This window comes from Aegilops tauschii, chromosome 2 (genome assembly GCF_002575655.3).
Source record: "Aegilops tauschii subsp. strangulata cultivar AL8/78 chromosome 2, Aet v6.0, whole genome shotgun sequence".
In the NCBI taxonomy this organism is placed as follows: Eukaryota; Viridiplantae; Streptophyta; class Magnoliopsida; order Poales; family Poaceae; genus Aegilops; species Aegilops tauschii.
This window is the reverse complement of record NC_053036.3, coordinates 595,313,745-595,332,420: the sequence shown is the minus strand read 5'-3', so window position 1 is coordinate 595,332,420 and position 18,676 is coordinate 595,313,745. Positions and strand designations below refer to the sequence as shown.

The window sequence follows — 18,676 nt, the reverse complement described above, 5'->3', positions numbered from 1 at the left end:
TCAAATGTCTAAAGGCCATGAAAAAGCTCTGCTGGGTCCTGGAGTGAGTAAGACGTGCTGCTCTCCTTGAGGCACTTGGCCACCAGGATCCTGTCGATGCGGTCGTCGCCAATATACACCGGCAGGACGTCATCGCTTCAGTTGTGTATATCCTGGAGAGGCACAACAACAGGCAGAGTGTCAGTGCCATAATTATTTACGACAGATTTTTACGACAGTGGTCTGAGATGCAAGTGAATATATATGAATGTTGCCTGCGTACCAAACGATTCATTCAGAAAATCCAGAGCCTTGCCCTTGTCCTATGTAATGTTTGTTCTTTGGTTATCAGCAAGAAACCCAACAACTCCATTCCAATTGGATATTACCGTTCATAGTATTAATATATCATCCTCTTCTCTTTGAAAACCATCAATAGACTTGACGCGCACATGAAAGCCATCATATGTGTTGTATTTTTTATCAAGTCTATCTTTAATAGCATCAACTTGAGACTATACGAAGAGACCACACCGATGCTGAGCGCTTTGCCTGTACTTTTCCAACCTGCAGAAAAATTTAAACTGCTAAGTCTATACTGATCTTTTGGGGTCAATTTTCCACAAGGCTAGCAAGAGAACGTTCTTTAGCAAGCTGAAGTTGATTTTGTATCAGCTTACAATTAACACAACATTACTTTTCAGCTCTGAAGGTAAAAACAAACACTATCAAAAAGTGAGTACATGTAGTGGCCAACAACTCTCATAGAGCTATGTTTCGTCTTTCATGTCATCTATTTAATGTTCACAGTTTTGCAAATAAAAATGTAACATTATCTATTAAACAAGGAAGTAGATGACAGTGGACTTGCTGACAAATATACATAGGGAACTGAATTTTCATAAACCCAGATTGACGGAGTTAAAAAAACACAAGGTATACACAGATAACAAACTGGATTGTTGAACATAAAGTATTGCGCGATCACTTTTTTATCAACGAAGATTATGCAACATTAAAATACAAGAAAGGAGGACACTATAAGCTTCTAAAGATGCCAAGTTATATCAGCGAAGTCGCTTAATATAAAAACAAATCAATAACTACCAAGGACATCGAGGCAGGATATACTAAGGATGCAAGAAAAGAGAGGGCTCAGCTTAGACATACATCTAAAGATGGTTTGGATGAGGTGCAGAACAACAACAACTTCAACCATGTTTCGTCGACTGTTTCCTGTGCCCTCCTTGTCTTCCCTCCCATCCGTGACATTTATAAGAGTGTAGCTGCCATACAGGAGGCATGTATAATCCTTGTCATAGCTAGGAGACAGGACATTTGAACCATGTAAAATCTTCCTGTCATAAAACTGAGCATTTGGAAAGAGGCTAATACAAGGAATCATGCAATACTTTATATTCAGCAAATGTTTATCAAATTTCAGTCTATCTCGCTTTTGTACCTAGAGGACAAAGTCGTGGCCGAGGGTGTGCATCTTCATTCCCTTCGCCAGGCCCTGCAGACGGAAGGGTTGGATCGAACAAACAACACACACGAATCAGCTGCGGTTGTAGTACGCCCACTAGTTGTCCTCACACATCCTCCTTTCTTCTCAGCCCCACGTTGCCGGCACCCAAATCCTTCCTATCCGCTCCCAGGTAGGAGAACAATGACTCTGTAGGTTTGTAGGAGCTTCAGCAAGTGAATGAAACAATCAAGAATTTTAAAAAATAGGCGTGCAAATTATAGTAGAAAAAACAGAGCAACCCAACATTGTTGTATTTATGGATTTAGATCTGTCGGAGTACGGAGCAAGTATATAGAAAAAACAAGAACACAACAGCTGAGTTGTGTTGTTTGATACATGTGAATTATCAAATTTGATCATTTCATGGCACTGAAAATATTTTAAAAAATACCAGCTAGAGACCTGACTATAGAGAAATGAAGCTCACTTCGAAAGAATACCCATGCCTGATCATTGTAGAAAGAATAACAAAATACGAATACAGTGATAATAGCACACATTTCATGTGATAAAAGGAAAAAAGAGAAGCTTCCCTGATTTTCATGGCTACATCACTAACTTTCAGGATTTGAACCTCAGCCTGTTATAGAAAGCCCACATCCCAGTTTTTATTACATGATTCGCAAATCCAAATACTTTCTTTGGTATGTATGCAGTACATTTTACAGATCACACGACTACTCCACAATCTAAAACAGAGAAACATCTCATAACTCATAAGTACAAAGTAGATGAACCAAGAGCAACCTATATATCATTCCTGTGAGAAATAACTAAGCAGGGATTTATCGGAAGAAACAATAAATGACAGCTGATAAGAGTGCTGCCTTTCAATTTCTTTGGCAAATGCTTTCCAGAAAGAAATAAGAAAAAGCTATATTTATTGTGCCCTACATAGCTCAATTAGCAGAATCAATATAGATCAAGTTCGTTTGGCCGTTTCATCCAAGTTTCAAACTAAATTAATTTAGACAACACAGAAGCTAATACCTGTGTATGAGTAGCAGCTCATACCTCTGAATGCTCTTGCAACGGCTAGCTGCCCATCAACTCATGGCACATCTTCTGCAAATGATACATGTTTGGAATTGAATTAAATTAATTGTACAAACATGGCAAGACTGGAGTTATGTCTATTACCACCAAGTAATAAAGTGCCATTACAATATTCTCCTATGAGCGATGTAGAAGGAATGATGATGTGGGGTAGAATATATAGTCATGACATATTATTTCAGATCAGACAAAAGAGGAAACATCAAAGAAAATCAAAGAGAGCTGTAATGTTCATTCCTTGCTGCTGTTTAAATAACCTGATAGAACTAATCAATCTTTTTAATGGCTGTACCCAACAACTATTGCTATAGTAAATCAAGACTAATTTTTAACAGCCGCTAATTTCCAGTATAGATTAACAATCTTAGTAATCCAAAGTAACATCACACAAACCCATATATGTGGAATAATATAGCAACCTATTCATCTGCTTGTCCGCTTCACCCTTCGTTCTGATTATGTGTACTTACAACAACAGTTTAGTTGCTTCCACTAATCAAAGTGATTGATTAATGTAATGTTGGCACAAAAAATGCACTAAAGCGTTATCAAGTAATACATTGAGATTCGCTTCAACTGTTGACCTTCTCAACTTCCTGACTTGCCTCATCATCCTATTATGCCAGACATAGTACAGTTACATAAAGAATTGATGCAAGGAGAGTGCAAAAGCTCTGGCACAAACACATATCAGTATATCACCGACCATCGGCGGCAGCTCGTCCAGCAACCTTTAATAGTACTAACTAACAAGGTGTAGAGACACATTAATCTGTTCATCACCGGTTGGTAGAGAAGGGGGGGAGTACAGGAGTGAATAGCATAAAACTACCACTTTCCGTCCTATTGTTCCAAAAAACTACCACATTTTTGTTTGTGACTGATAACTACCGAAACCGGCGTCGGCTGTTTCAAAAAACCCAAAACACCCGTGGCTAAGAAATTAAACCGGTTTATGACAAGTCGGGCCCGCACCTAAACGAACCGTTTGTTTGACCGTTCCTTTGACCGTTAACTGACATGTGGGGCCCACATGTCAGTTATCTCTTCCTCCTCCTCCTTCTTCTCTCCCTTATCTCTCTCTCTCTCTGCCAGCCGGCAAGCCTTCCGGCGGCCGTAACAGAGGCCGGCCTCGCCCACGACGGCAGGAGGCGCGCGCTCCAGCAGCGACGCAGGCCGTCCGCGGCGAGCTCGAGGGAAGCAGAAGCGAGGTCGAGGTGCTCCTGCACGAGCTGCCCGCGAGGCCACCGTGCTCCGCGTCCATGGCGTCGGTGGCGGCGCTGATGCGGGCAGGGGAGAGACCGTGGAGTGTGGTGCCGCACTCGTGGGGTTGCTCCGGTGCTCCAGCCACGCGCCCTCCTTTCCCATCTCGAATCCCCTCCGTAGTTGTGGTCAACGCTCGGGTCCGAGCTCCCGAGGCCGGCCGCCATGACTAGGCTCAAGCTCGAGCTCCTGCCTCACGAGCTTCCTGGCCTGCACTTCCCACGCCCGCAAGCCTGCCTTCTGCGCCCAGCCGCAACGACCATCGCCGGTGAGCGGTGCTGCCCCCTGGCGCCCGTGCGGAAGGAAGCTCCACGGTGGCGCCATGGCTGCTGGTCGCGACGGAAGGGAGCACCACGCGCCGCCCCGTGACGGAAGGGAGCTCCACGGCGGCGCCATGGCTGCTGGCCGGTGACCCTCACGGCGGCTGCTGGCGCACGGCCACGGGAGGGACCCGATTGCTTTTTTCAAAAGTTTACAGGGACCCGATTGCGTTTTTGAAAAGTTTGCAGGGGCCTGATGGCATTTTTGAAAAGTTTGCGGACACTGACATGTGGGCCCCACATGTCAGTTAACGGTCAAAGGAACGGTCAAACAAACGGTTCGTTTAGGTGCGGGCCCGACTTGTCATAAACCGGTTTAATTTCTTAGCCACGGGCGTTTTGGGTTTTTTGAAACAGCCGACGCCGGTTTCGGTAGTTATCAGTCACAAACAAAAATGTGGTAGTTTTTTGGAACCATAGGACGAAAAGTGGTAGTTTTATGCTATTTACTCGGGAGTACAGGGATCCAAGTACTGCAGAGAGGAAAAGTGTGAGCGCACCTGAGGGGGTGAAGATCCAGTCGTTGGTGGCCGCGTCGGTGATTACAAACAGGAGATGGGAGATCGGCGCCCTTGCCCTCGCTCGGTAGCCGATCCCCATCGCTACCTCCTCGCATCCTCCACGAACACCACGAGACTCCTCCGCCGGAAGCCGCCTGCCGATTTAGCTGGATCAATACGCCGCCATCGGCGAGGGTGCGTACGGCCTCCGTCCCAGCTGCTGCGCCGATCCGAGCCAGCGTGGGAGGAAAGGGAAAGGTGGGGAAGGGAGGGGGGAGGAGCTGGCGGACGGACGGACCTGCAGGGTGTGGGCCGGGAGCCGCCAGCCGTGCTTCCGCGCCATGGTGCCCTCTCCTCCGGTCGTCGGGTCGCCTCCCCGGCGGGGCGCGGCAGGCGGCGGCGGCGGCAGGCCAGCTCCCCGCTGCTGTTGGGGTGGGCTGCGTGCTCTCCCGCTAGCGACGCTCATGCCGGCCGGTTACATGGGAGAGAGGTCGCGTGTGTGGGCTTCAAACCCGAGGGGTGTGGCGGCGGAGGCGGAAGGAGAGGGTTATGCGGGAGAGGAAACGAGAGAGGTCAAATCCCGAGCCGTTTTTACCTTCGCAGGGAAGGAAAGGATCCATCGCAAATTTAGCCTAGGCAGGCGTTATCTGCGGGAGAGATATCCAGCGAAGCCCTTTGCTCTCGCGTGAGCGCGCGGGTCCAGCGCCGACGTGGCTAGCGCAGGCGTTCGCCCATGATGCGCATCTGAATGTGTTTAAGAGCATCTCCAACAGACGCGGCAAAAGGCACGCCCGCGCGGTAAAGTTTGGTTTTAGCGCGCGCCGGCTGGTTCCGCGCGCTCCAGCGGTGGCGGGAACTTACCACGCGCGGGAGAAAGCGGCACGCGGCGCGGTAGATTTGGCGCGCCGCTTCGCGCGCGCTTATAAAATCCCGCGCTCGCCACGCGCACAGAACACAGCCACGCGTCCTTCCCTCGCAACCTCGCCGCTTCGCCGCTTTCCGCGCCACCACCGCGCCACCATGCCGCCGCGCCGCCGGGGTTTTTCGGGCTATCGCGGCGTCCGCGAGCGCCCCAACGGCTGGTACTCCGCCGAGATCCGGTCCGGCGACGTCCGGCTCGGCCTCGGGTCGTTCCGGAGCGCGTACGACGCGGCGGCGTGGCGCTTGGAGAGGCCCCTCCGCCGCGTCTCATCACCGACATGGACCGTGCCGACCACGCTCGGCGGCAGCGCCGCCTCCTCATCGCCGAGGAGGACGAGCGAGCCATGGCGGAGTGGCGCCGTCGCTACCCGGAGGACGTCGCCGATGAGCGTGCCTACTGGGCGGAGAGGACGGCAAGGCGCCGCGCGGAGCGGGCGGACCGGCATCGGCGGAAAGCATTGGCGAATGCGCAGTCCGATATCGTTGCGGCAGGTGGGAGGTCGATCTTCACGTCAGACGAAGAACGTTGGGACGACATGTGGCTCGATACCTCGGACAACACCGACGAGGATGATGATGGTGATGATGGTAGCGACTTGGAGTAGTTTCTATCTATGTATGCCGTAGTAGTTTCTATCTAGTTGCACCGTAGTTCTATCTATCTATGCTTTCGAACTATCTATCTAGTTGCACCGATGTAAAATACCTTGTATCGTTTTTTATCTATGCAAAATTATAATTTATAAAATGCTGTAGAATGAGCGCGCTGCATTTTTAGCGCGCCTGCTGGAGCTGCGCGCGCTGCTTTTTAGCGCGCCTGCTGGAGCCAGTGCTACGTGCCGCGCCAAACCAGGCAATGGGCGCGCGGCAAAGCAGTTTTTAGCGCGCGGCGCGTTCGGCGCCTGTTGGAGATGTTCTAATAACATGGATCCAACAGATGAGCGAGCGATGCGCGTCTCTCGGTGTCACGCCGTCGCGCTCTGGCCGACGGCGACACGGCTAACGGCTAGACAAGACAGGCCGCGCGGGGCCCCAGAGAAGTCCCCTACGGGCGGCGCATGTGGCTGACACGCACGCACGAACACCCCCCGCACGACACGGCACCAACCGGCAATCCCCCGCCTCCCGCCCCGCCGCGCGCTCGACGGCAACGTCCGGCGGCACTGGGGCCGGGCTGCCGCCGATACGCCCCCGTCGAGTGGAGCTAGCGCTGCACTGTTCATCCGGACACAATGATTGGTACTGGTAGGTAGGCACGTACGTGTGCGCGGTCTTCTTCACGTATGGGTGTAGCCGTGGCAGAGATATGCATCTCGTTGATCAAATCGGCCCACGCATGCATGTGTACTTGCCTGAATTATTTTAATATATGATCCGGCCGGTTCTCATTGCTCGGTCGAGGAGGGCAGGGAAGGAAGGAAGGCATCGCCCGGGTCCAGCTGCCGGCCGGCCACCGGTACGTCGAGGTCGGGAGTTAGACGGGACGGGGATAGGCGACGGAAATCCGATACCGGTCCATGTACAATCGATGGGTCGATCGAGAGGCCGGGCGCACATGCACCATCCTCCGGGCCAGGCTAGACGGTGGTTGATGTTCCGCAACTCCGCCGGCGAGTCCGGTCCGAGGTTGCGGAGCGAGGGCGAGCGTCGTAGACGAAGTAGTCGAAACACGCGAAAGTAAATGACACAGAGATGGAGAAGACCAGCTTTATTAATCAATGATCAGAGATTACAATGATAGCTCCTCGTTGCTTTATATATGGACCAGGGGTTAAGGGATAAGTACCCACTTAACAGAAAAGAGGGGAAACGGGAGGGGCCAGCCCGTGCGTTTTGCACGCGGCCGCCGCCACCCCTCCGGGTGGCCCGGTTTCCCAACACTCCCCCTTGGGTAATTATCCGTATATCCATGCCTCAAAACTCCGAAAAACCCAGTGGGAAAAATATGGAAAAAGAGCACACAGTATACGTTGTTGTATTGCACGAATTGCCTCGTCAAAAACCTCGTGTGAGAAACATCAGGAAAACTCACTCAAGGGAAAAGGAGTACAATCCACTCAACCATCAAGTTGAGTACTCGATCATCAGGATTGAGATTTTAGCGACGAGTTTGTGAAGTTTCTCCCCCTGAACCTTGCATCTCTCTAAGTCTCATCATACCGATTCCACGCACACACCTCTCTAAGGTTGATGCCGGTAATGATTTAGTGAACATATCAGCAAGATTTTCACAGGACTTAGTATGCAAAACTCTCACCTCGTTCAACTGTTGCAGCTCATGTGCATAGAAGAACTTGGGACTAATATGCTTTGTGAGGTTACTCTTCACATAACCCATCTGGACTTGTGCAACACAAGCAGCATTATCTTCATAGATAATGGTAGGGGTTTGTACGGTGTTCAGCCCACATGTTTGCTGAATGTGGCCGATCATCCGCCGAAGCGATACACACTCTTTTGACGCTTCGAATAGTGCCATGATTTCCGAGTGGTTCGTGGAAGTCGACACAAGTGTTTGCTTGGACGATTTCCAGGAAAACGCAGTTCCACCACAAAGGAAAACATATCCAGTCTGCGATTTGCAATCATGCGGGTCCGACAGGTACCCAGCATCGGCATAGCCTATAATAGATAGGTCTTGATTCCTCTTATAAAATAGACCAAGATCTTTGGTCCCTTGCAGGTAACGGAAGACGTCCTTGACACCTTTCCAATGTCTTTTGGTAGGTTCAGAACTGTACCGAGCAAGCAAACTGACGGCGAACGCAATGTCTGGCTGTGTACAATTTGCGAGGTACATGAGTGCTCCAACTGCACTCAGGTAAGGAACCTCTGGTCCCAGAGTTTCCTCCCCCTCTTCCTTTGGCCTGAACGGGTCCTTGTCTGGCTGTAAAGATCTTCCGACCATCGGGGTCTTAGAAGGATATGCCTTATCAAATCCAAATCTTTCCAACACCTTCTGGGTGTAGGCCGACTGGTGCACTAGAATCCCATCAGGGGAATGTTCAAGTTGCAGACCTAGACAGAACTTGGTTTTACCCAAATCCTTCATCTCGAATTCCGACATCAGGTAGGAACTCGCTTCCTCAATATCCTCAGGTGTACCGATTATGTTTAAATCGTCCACGTACACCGAGATTATACAGAATCCATCTTGGGATCGCCGTATAAAAACACATGGGCAATCTTTATTGCTTGTGTATCCCTTCTCATGAAGGAAATCACTTAAGCGATTGTACCACATTCTACCAGACTGTCTGAGTCCGTACAGTGCCTTTTGAAGTTGAACACTGTATAGACCCCTATTTGCTCTATCATGGTTCGGAACAGGGATACCTTCTGGAACCTTCATGTATATGTTCGAATCCAAGTTACTATATAGGTAAGCAGTGACAACATCCATTAGTTTCATTTTCAAGCCCATGTTTACTGCCATCGAGATCAAGTATCTAAAGGTAATTCCATCCATGACTGGGGAATAAGTCTCCTCAAAATCGACACCTGGTCGTTGAGTGAACCCTTGAGCAACGAGCCTTGCTTTGTACCGTACTACCTTATTATTTTCATCTCTCTTTCGAACAAAAACCCACCTATGGCCAACAGGGCGAATGTGGGGAGGAGTTCGACAAACTGGTCCGAACACCTTCCTTTTGTTGAGAGATAATAATTCGGCAGTAATTGCCTGCTGCCAATCTTTCCAATCCGACCTTTTCTTGCAATCAGCGAGCGTGTTAGGCTCAGGGTCAAGATCTATGATTGAGGCAATTTTCGTAGCAAAGTTGATGTCGACAATCACCGTTGCTCGGTTCAGGGACTCCCCCGTATAAATATAATTTATGGCCATTTCGTCATGGGGCGCATCCGGCGCAAACACTTGCTCTACCAAATTTCCCATTATGGGAGCAAGGTCCTTTAGGTTTCCCGCGCCGATGTGTGCGCTCACATCTCCGCTGGGTGTTTCCCCTATGGGAAAGTTTAAGTCCGGAATTTCATGCACTGAATTTTCCGTACTTGTGCCAGGTCTCGACTGGCTCCCCGTTTCAATTTGGGGTACTTTGGCGACGGGCTGTGATAAATCTCTCTTATCCTTTTTCGTCGGGCATCCCCGAGTACTTGGGATTTGAGAAGCCGGATTTCTCGTCCTTTTAGGCCTTTGGACGGGAGCGGGCATACCATCATTTTTCTTCGGTATTTCAACCCTTTCCGGTGCATTGCGCGCGTGCACATGCGATTTTGTCACAGTCTTTAAGTCATTAAAGTGGTCGGGCAGTTGATTTGCTAAAGACTGCAAATCTATTATCTTTTGGACTTCTCTCTCAGTCTCAGCAGTGCGCGGGTCATGAGCGTGGATCCCCGTGGCTTGCCACATGATTTCTCGACTTTTAGCATCAAGAGGTTGATTCTCTCCCCCTAAAGTCGGGAAAAGATCCTCGTCAAAAATGCAATCAGCAAAACGAGCCGTGTGACAGTCACCTGATTATGGACACAGTCTCATAACCAACGTATATCCCCGACTTACGGAGCGGGCCCATGGCCGATCGCTGAGGGGGTGGTATTGGTACGTATACCTGGCAACCGAACCTACGAAGGTGGAAAATTTTCAGTGCCGACCCTTGCGCAAGTTGAACAGGAGAGTGGATGTTGTAGGCCGACGGTCGAAAGTTGATGAGATTAGCCGCGTGTAACACCGCGTGGCCCCAACATGTAGTTGGTAAATTACAACCCTGAAGGAGCGGTCGGGCAATGAATTTAATTCGTTTAATCAATGCCTCGGCAAGTCCATTTTGTGTATGAACATGTGGTACCGAGTGCTCAACTTTGATTCCCATTGCCATGCAATAATCATCGAACGCCTTTGAAGTAAATTCTCCGGCGTTGTCCATTCGAATAGACTTTATACGATAATCCGGGAAATTATTCCGCATTTGTATGATCTGTGAGATCAATTTTGCAAAGGCATGGTTCCTTGTTGACAGCAGGCAAACATTGGACCATTTAGAGGAAGCATCAATGAGCACCATGAAGTACCGAAACGGCCCCGTGAGGGGCTGAATTGGACCGCATATGTCCCCTTGGATACGTTCCAAGAACGCGGGGATTTCATCCCTCACCTTGAGGGGCGATGGCCTAATGACTAACTTCCCCTTAGCGCATTCGGAGCACACGAAATCATCAGGATTCGGGAAGTTCTTCACGTTAACATTATGGCCATGCGAGTTGTTAATTATATTTCTCATCATCCTAAGTCCGGGGTGGCCTAACCTATCGTGCCAGAGGCAGAAGAGTTCAGAGCTTCTAAAGACGGTCTTGAGGTAGTGTACACGGGCGGTGCTACTATCTTAGTGTAGTATAGCCCTGTGTCAAACGAAGGAAGCCTTTCGATAACATGTTTACCACCTGCATCCCGCTTTGTGATGAGTAGGCACTCCTTGTCGTTTTCATCATCGGTCTCAACATGGAAACCATTAGCGCGGATGTCTCTAAAGCTCAAAAGAGTACGAGTCGACTCCGGGTACAACAACGCATCATTAATGATCAAAGTTGTTCCCATGGGGAGTATAATAGTGGCTCGTCCGGAGCCAACTATGTGAGAACCGCAGCCGGCGATTGTCATAATACTTCCCGGAGATTTTTTAATGGACTCAAAGTACTTAGTTTCTCGTAAAATGGTATGAGTGGTGGCGCTATCGGCAAGGCACGTTTCCTCCATTCGGGCGCCACACGCGTTCTAAAATATGACATCTAATTAATGTAATGAGGAAGAAAATACATTAAAAATAAATGCACACATCTCAGAACATAACATGCTATCATGTATAAATAATGGAATAAATGAATAAATGTCATCCAATCGCCAAAGTAAAGAATAAGTTTATGCTCTCATAGAGCTTACAACCAAATCGAATTTATTCAATTTTATTGTATCAAAGCACGGAATCATGATAACCAAAAGAGGTATGCTAAGTGGACTCGGTGAAGAAGCCATTCACTTCCGCCGCAATCTCCATACTAGTGAGCTGATCCTCCTCAGAAATCATCTTGGAGGCAGCATCAATGTCTAGTGGCGGCGCCGCCGAGGCGGCCATGTGGTCAACCTCCATGGCAACTTGGGCGTCGGTAGAGACCGCCAAAGCTGCCGCGATGGGCACCACGGGGGTCGCCTCTATGGGCGCAGCAGGGGGAGTAGCAGTCATCACGGGTGCCGCCATGGGCGCCGGTGGAGCTCCCTCCTGAACCAAGGCGAGGTGCGTCTCACGCGCCTTCCGAGCCTTATATGCATCAACGACCTCCTGTGGTGCGCGGCACTGGCGGGAGAAATGCTCCACCGAGCCACAACGGAAGCAGTCCTGAGGCCTTTGCCCTCCCTTGCCCGGCTTGTTCTGCTTAGCCGGGGCGGGGGGGGGGGGGGGAGGGCCCTTCTTCTTGCCCTTCCGGCCCCTCTTCTTCTGTTGAGGCTTGCGGACTTTGAGAGCGTTCACCTCCTGGCGAGAACTCCCCCCAAGTGGTTGCGCGACAAAGTTCTTTTTGAGAACCTCGTCTTGCGCCTCCGCCACCTGGAGGACGTCAATCAACTCTGAATACCTCGTGTAGTTCCCCTGGCGGTAGTTCCGTGAGGACTGGACCGCGTCGGGGTGGAAAGTGGATAGGGTTTTCTCAATCTTCTGGGAGTCGGTAATCTCAGTACCACACAACCGAAGAGTCGTACAAATCCGGTGCAGAGCCGAATTGTACTCCCCAACCGTCTTGAAGTCCGCAAACCTCAGACGAATCCACTCTGCCTCTGCACGTGGCTTCACAGTGTACTTCAGCCGCTCAAACCGCTGCTTAAGAGCGGTCCAAAGGCCAGAAGCACTGCGCTCAGCCATATACTCATCTTTCAGAGTAGGTGACAGGTGATGACGGAGAAAGTGCAGAGCCTACGCATTCTCAGTTTCGAACTTGGGATCAGTGACGGCCAGCTGGGCCCCCTTACCGATCGCCCTCAGGAGGGTTTTGCCCTGGAGAAAGATCTCGCAGTCCGAGGACCATGACAGGTAGTTCAGCCCTGTCTGGGCCAGCTCAGGAAACTCCTTGTGGACAATTCCGGCCATCTGCGATTTATGCAAAAATCATGAGATTACAGCAGGTAATCTTTTGCACAAAGCGATGTTGATACACTTATTCAATAAAATGACGTTCCAATATTTAAAACATGCTATTATATGACTTACTAAATGATTAAGAGTGCTAAACAATTAATCTACAGCAGTAAAATCATACAATAATATCATGTTACAAAAGATAGCATGTTAAGCGCATCTAGTATGTGAAAAATAGCCCAAAAATTGAATTCCCGAGGCATTTTAAAGCCCAAATACGCATTTTCAGCGAAAAACAGACAGTTTCAGGGGGTTCTACGCGAAATATTGCTGCAGGAATAAAACTCGCGTAAAAGATGAAAACTGCAGGGGCTAAAAAGCAATTTTTGCGCGCTACAGCCGGTATCCCTCTGTTTTTTTATGTGGAGGGATCCCCACAACCGCAGCCCATCCGGCCCAGGAGCCAGCGGGCCGGCCCATGCGCGGCGCTGCCTCCTGCTCGCAGCGACGCTAGGGTTTCCCCTGGCAGCCGAGCGGCGGCGGCGGCCCGCCCGCAGGCACCCATGCCAGACGCGGCTGGGGCTGGCCAGGCGCGCACGCTCGAGGGAGCGGCGACCTGCACCGGGCAAGCGTGGCCACTCGGGGCGGCGCGGCCAGCGAGGCACGCGGCCAGCAGGGCGCACGGCCATGGCGCGGCCAGCGGGGCGCGCGGCGCGGCCATGGCACGGGGCGGCGGTGGCGGCTGCGGCCACGGCACGCGGAGGCGGTGGCCGGGACGGCACGCGGCGGCGGCCCGTGGGTGGCCAGCACGCGCGGCTGCGGCTGGTGGCCAAGCAGGCCAGCGGAGCGGCGCGCCCACGGCGGCGGCGCGGCCAGGGGCTCGGCGCGGTGCGGCCAGAGGCAGGGCACGGCGCGGCCAGCTCGAGCCCCGGCGACGGCAGCCGGCCGTGCACGGGCTCGGCCGGGGCGACGACCGGCGCGACTGCGGCAGCCACGCCACGCGACGGCGACGACCGCGGCCACGGCCACACAACGCGGCGTCGAGCCGGCCACCGAGACGGCGGCGGCGGCGTCAGCAGGACGCGGCGCGGCGTGCTTGGTACGGCGTCATCTGGACGCCGGCCTCGAGATGCGGATCTTCGTCGTGTTCGTCCGGAACTCCGACGGCGCATGGCACATCTGGTGCTTTTGCGGCGGTACCGCGACCATCTGGGTCGCGATCTGTACCGACTCCCTATAGTGCAGTCAACAAGTCCCTCGTAGTCCAAGAACATCGACATTGGTCGGCGACGTGTTCGTCCGCTCGGTTCTTGGGAGGAAAATCCGCACCATAGGTAGATCAAATCCGAATAATAATCTATTCGCAAAAACGGAATCGTAGTAACGAGAGGAATCCATTTTTGCAAAAAAAAAATGGGGATCGGATTTTATACCTCCGCGGGATCGATGAAAGCCTGCGTGATGCAGGCTTGACGCAGGCTTGACGGAGAGTTGATGGAGCGAAGCGTGCTGATAACGTGTTCCGCAACTCCGCCGGCGAGTCCGGTCCGAGGTTGCGGAGCGAGGGCGAGCGTCGTAGACGAAGTAGTCGAAGTAGTCGAAACACGCGAAAGTAAATGACACACAGAGATGGAGGAGACCAGCTTTATTAATCAATGATCAGAGATTACAATGATAGCTCCTCGTTGCTTTATATATGGACCAAGGGTCAAGGGATAAGTATCCACTTAACAGAAAAGAGGGGAAACGGGAGGGGCCAGCCCGTGCGTTTTGCACGCGGCCGCCGCCACCCCTCCGGGTGGCCCGGTTTCCCAACAGTTGAGACGTTGTGCTTTGCAGTACCGGAGGCAAGCGACTGGACGGACGGACTCAGCGACGACGTCGATCGAACCGGCGATTCAACCACGCAAGGAAGGATTCTTGATCACTGCAGGTCAAGACCATGATCCGGGGCTATGGATGGATCATGGATGCAAACAGCGCGACGTGTTCCCTGGCCATGCACGGGAGCACGCACGACGTGTCGGAGGCGGGTGGTGCGGTCACTCTCTTTTTGAGAGTTTTTACGGTACAACGCAAATGTCTACATACACTCACGGCGGCACGGTCAGTTGGTCAGTGTCTCCCGGGTGCACGTAGGGGGTGCGTCTCTCCGTGCGGCGCCGGAGGGCGGACGTGGCGCGCCGGCCGGTGGGGCTGAGCTAGCCCTAGCCTAGCCAGCAGTGGCTGTGTGGGGCTGTGTGGGATGGCGATCGACGTACGCCGCACATGGTGGGGGCGGCCGCGGCGAGCGTGACCTAGCGATGGACGGGATGGGGGCAGGGTGAGTGACGGCACGCATGCCGGCGGCAAGCGACGACCGGTCGATTCATCGTCGCTGCGGGGGTCCCGGCCGGCGCTCGTGCATCGTGTACCGTGACATGCCACCTACGGACGGCCCCGCCCGATCTCTGTCGTGCCTCCTAGTTTGACCCTCTCACTCGCTCCACGCCAGGCCCCGTCCCGTTCCCGCACACATGGCATGGCCTGCCTACCACTACCAGCGTATTGCTCTGGTCCAAGGGACACCACACAACCGCCCGCGTATTGCTCTCCACCGCTTCTTGAATGGATTTTGTTTACTTACACCTACGTATGTACTGTATGCAGGTGGTCCGTGCATCGACAGGGATGTGCACGATGCTGCTCTTGAACCAGCTTACACTAGATATATGTGGTAGGTTTCCCCTAAAAAAAAAGATATATGTGGTAGGAAAAGATAGATACGTGCATATATATACACCTGGGCAAGCTCTGGTCCAAGGGATTCTTGAATAGAAAGCTACTGCACTGCCAGGCGCGGAAATGATTACTAATTGGTCAAAACTGAAAAGTGAGTGAGGTGTACGTACATGGATGAGGTTGAATTGATGGGACGGTCGCATTACGCGTTAGTCCCACACCACACGAGTCGTCAGGTTATTATTAATTTGAGAAAGAGTTCAGTATCCTCATTCCTCACCGCCTATCCTGCCTGAAGAATATGTGCGATTTCCACCTGCGGCCTCCATTCTCATATCTACACCTTCGCCGACTCGTCTCATCACTGCTTTCATCGCTGGTGATACTAGCAATCTGAAAACATAATGGGCATGACAATGGATCTTGAGTTGCGTCGCATGTCCTCGGGTGGGACCTTGGCCAGGAAAGTTCATGTCCTCGGGTGCTAGGCCTATCCTCACGAATTCCAGCCTTTCGTCCCTGCCGATGTTCATCATGGGTCTTTTCTTGCTGGCAGATGGGGTTCTCGCCAACCTTGACTCCCCTAGATCTTAGTTCTTCTAGGAAGGAGGAAGTTTGAATTGCAAATACCTATGGTCAAGTGGGCAGTGGTGTGTCGGCCTAAAAGCCTTGTGGGGCTGACAAACTCCAAGCTTATGAATGTTGCACTGTTAGCCAAATGAATTTGGAAGCTCTCTCAAAACGAATCCGGTTTGTGGGCCGACCTCCCCAAAGCAAAAAAATTCCCCAATGGGGATTTTTTTTAGTCTTCGGTGCGTGGGTCTCCATTCTGGAATGGGATCCGGGCGGTTAAGCCGGCATTTGCCTTGGGGGCTACATTTCAGGTGCGAGACGGCCGCTCCATTCGCTTCTGGTTTGACTCGTGAATCGATGTCCAACCTCTTTGGATGGAGTTCCAGGGGTTGTATGAGCTAGCGACTGACCCGGATGTTTCGGTGGCGGATGCATCCCCCCCCCCCCCCCCCCCCCCCGGTTGATTCTGTTTTGTAGACAACTAAACCCTGGGAGGTGTCAGCTTGGCAAGATCTTTATGCCAAAGTTGTGGGCATTATGATGTCGAAGGAGAGGGGCGAGGTGTCGTGGCACCTCTGCCTCTGGAAAATTCTTGGTTAAGTCCTTGTACGCCAAATTGTGTCAATGTCCGAGTGTGGATGTGGCCCGCGGCCTTTCGAAAGCCCGCATTCCGCTTAAGATAAAAATCCTTTTGTGGAATAATAATCTGGCCTGTTTTCATTGCTCGGTCCGGGAAGGTGTCGTCCGGGTCCAGCTGCCGGCCGTCGAGGTCGAGAGCTAGACGGGACGGGGATAGGCGACGGAAATCCGGCACCGGTCCATGTAGCACAATCGATGCGAGAGGCCGGGCGGGCGCACATGCACGCGCCGTCCATCCTCCCCCTGGGCTCTACGGTGGTTGAGACGTTGTGGTTTGCAGCACGTACCGGAGGCGAGCGACTGGACGGACCGGCCACGTACACACACATACATATTTCCAATGGATCGGACTCGTCGACGTCGATCTTACCGGTTGGTTCAACCACGCAAGGATTCTTGATCAGTGCAGGTGGAGCGGCGGGGATGAATGGATGCGAGCAACACGACGTGCTCCCTGATGGAGAATTTAAGTACTCCCTCCCTTCATTTTTGTAAGAACTTTTAAACATTTAAGACAACATCTAAAACAGTTCAATTTCAGCTGTCTCAAACGACATACAAAAACGAACAAAGTAGTATACTCCCTCCGTTCAAAAATAGATGACCCAACTTTATATTAACTATAGTACAAAGTTGGGTCATCTATTTTAGAACGGAGGGAGTACTTATTAACCACACACGCATGACGTGTCATGGGCGGCCGGTCAGATGCCTTCGTTGCAACCGCCGCCAGCTAAGACGGCGTACGCGCGGGTGCACGCAGGGCGGCAGGGGTACGTACTAGCCGTGGCGGTGTAGGGCGGGTTGGCGATCGGCGCCGGACGTGGTGGGGGCGGACGCGGCGCGGCGAGCGCGACCTACCGGTGGACGGGACGGGATGGGCTGGGCGAGTGACGGCAGGCAGGCAGGCCGGCCGGGGGTCCGGGCGCTCGTGCATGGCGTACCGTGACATGCCACCTACGGCCGGCCCCGGCCCCGCCCGATCTCTGTCGTGCCTTTGTCGCGCCTCCCAGTTTGACTCTCCCGCTCGCTCCACGCCGGGCCCCGTCCCGATCCCGCACACATGGCCAGCCGCGCGCGTATAGCTCTGCTTCTTGGTTGGATTTTGTTTACATCTACCTACGTAGTGTATGTGGTGTGTGTGTGTGTATGTGGGTGGTCCGTTGTATCGACAGGGACGCGCACGCTGCTGCTCTAGAAACAGCTTAGAACAGATATCGCAGGAAGCCAGGATGGGCATTTGTACGCACTCTAAGGGCATCTACAGCCGGACCGAACAAATTTGGCCCCTCAAACGTCAGCGTTCGGGCGTGTCCGTTTTAACTCCTTATTTTTTTTATTCACGCAGTCATGTCTCTCGCTTTTTCTTTACATGTCCGGTCACAATGCATGTGATTAGGGGAGAAGAAGAGAGAGAAAGAAAAGAAATAATAAAGAAAGAAAAAGATGCTCTATGAAGGGTCAAATCCTATGTGACGGACGCAGGACCACTAATCGGACACTTCCGGACACTCCTTATACCCATCCCGTATATGAGATGAATATGAGGGTTGCCGGACAGTTAAGGAGGCTTTGAGAGGTCCGGTTGGATTAACTTTTTGCTTCTGTCATGTCCGGTCAGTGGTCCCTGTGCCCGTCTGGTCAATTTAAAAAGCCCGGCTGTAGATGCTTTAATATACCTGGAGCTTCCGCCGGAAGTTGGCTACTGCCAGGCGCGGAACTGATTACTAATAATTGGTCAAAACGTCAAAAGCGAGTGAGATGTACGTACGTGGATGGGGTTGAACTGATGGGACGGTCGCATTACGCGTCAGCGTGTACGGGTGCACGGCGATCCCACACCACACGAGTCGTCAGGTTGTTATTAATTGGAGAAAGAGTTCAGTATCCTGCCTGAAGAATATGTGCGATTTCCACCTGCGGTCTCTCCGCCCTCATATCTACTCATTCGTCGACTTGTCCCATCACTGCTTTCATCGCTAGTGGTGATACTAGTAATCCGAAGAGATAGTGGACATGACAAATTGACGATGGATCTTGAGTTGCGTCGCATAGATGTCAGACGCATGGGCAAGAGGAAGGCAGCGCCGGCTGCTG

The 18,676-nt window shown here is 51.9% G+C and overlaps 1 protein-coding gene and 1 long non-coding RNA gene across 3 annotated transcripts; both read right to left on the bottom strand.

The window, feature by feature from the left end:
- Window positions 1–243: 243 nt before the first annotated feature.
- On the bottom strand, window positions 244–1,690 carry LOC120973793 (uncharacterized). 2 transcript variants are annotated; one of them, XR_012203923.1, is made up of 3 exons: window positions 1,442–1,670; window positions 1,150–1,348; window positions 244–546 (listed from the first exon to the last, which is right to left on the bottom strand). It is a non-coding gene; the product is annotated as an uncharacterized lncRNA (long non-coding RNA). The 2 variants fall into 2 exon arrangements; XR_005769219.3 differs by having other exon boundaries at window positions 262–546; window positions 1,150–1,337; window positions 1,442–1,690.
- A 9,837-nt stretch (window positions 1,691–11,527) lies between these two features.
- Window positions 11,528–12,658, bottom strand: LOC141041314 (uncharacterized). The gene is made up of 2 exons (XM_073507453.1): window positions 12,489–12,658; window positions 11,528–12,419 (listed from the first exon to the last, which is right to left on the bottom strand). Exons 1-2 carry the CDS (start codon window positions 12,656–12,658, stop codon window positions 11,528–11,530), a joined length of 1,062 nt encoding a protein of 353 aa, XP_073363554.1.
- Between the last annotated feature and the right edge of the window lie 6,018 nt (window positions 12,659–18,676).

Bases quoted from the DNA above. Each gene is read 5' to 3' on its own strand.
- LOC141041314 (XM_073507453.1), bottom strand. From the start codon at position 12,658: ATGGCCGGAATTGTCCACAAGGAGTTTCCTGAGCTGGCCCAGACAGGG. The intron at 12,420-12,488 runs GTAGGCTCTGCA...GGCTGAGCGCAG, and splicing joins AAGTTCGAAACTGAGAATGC to TGCTTCTGGCCTTTGGACCG.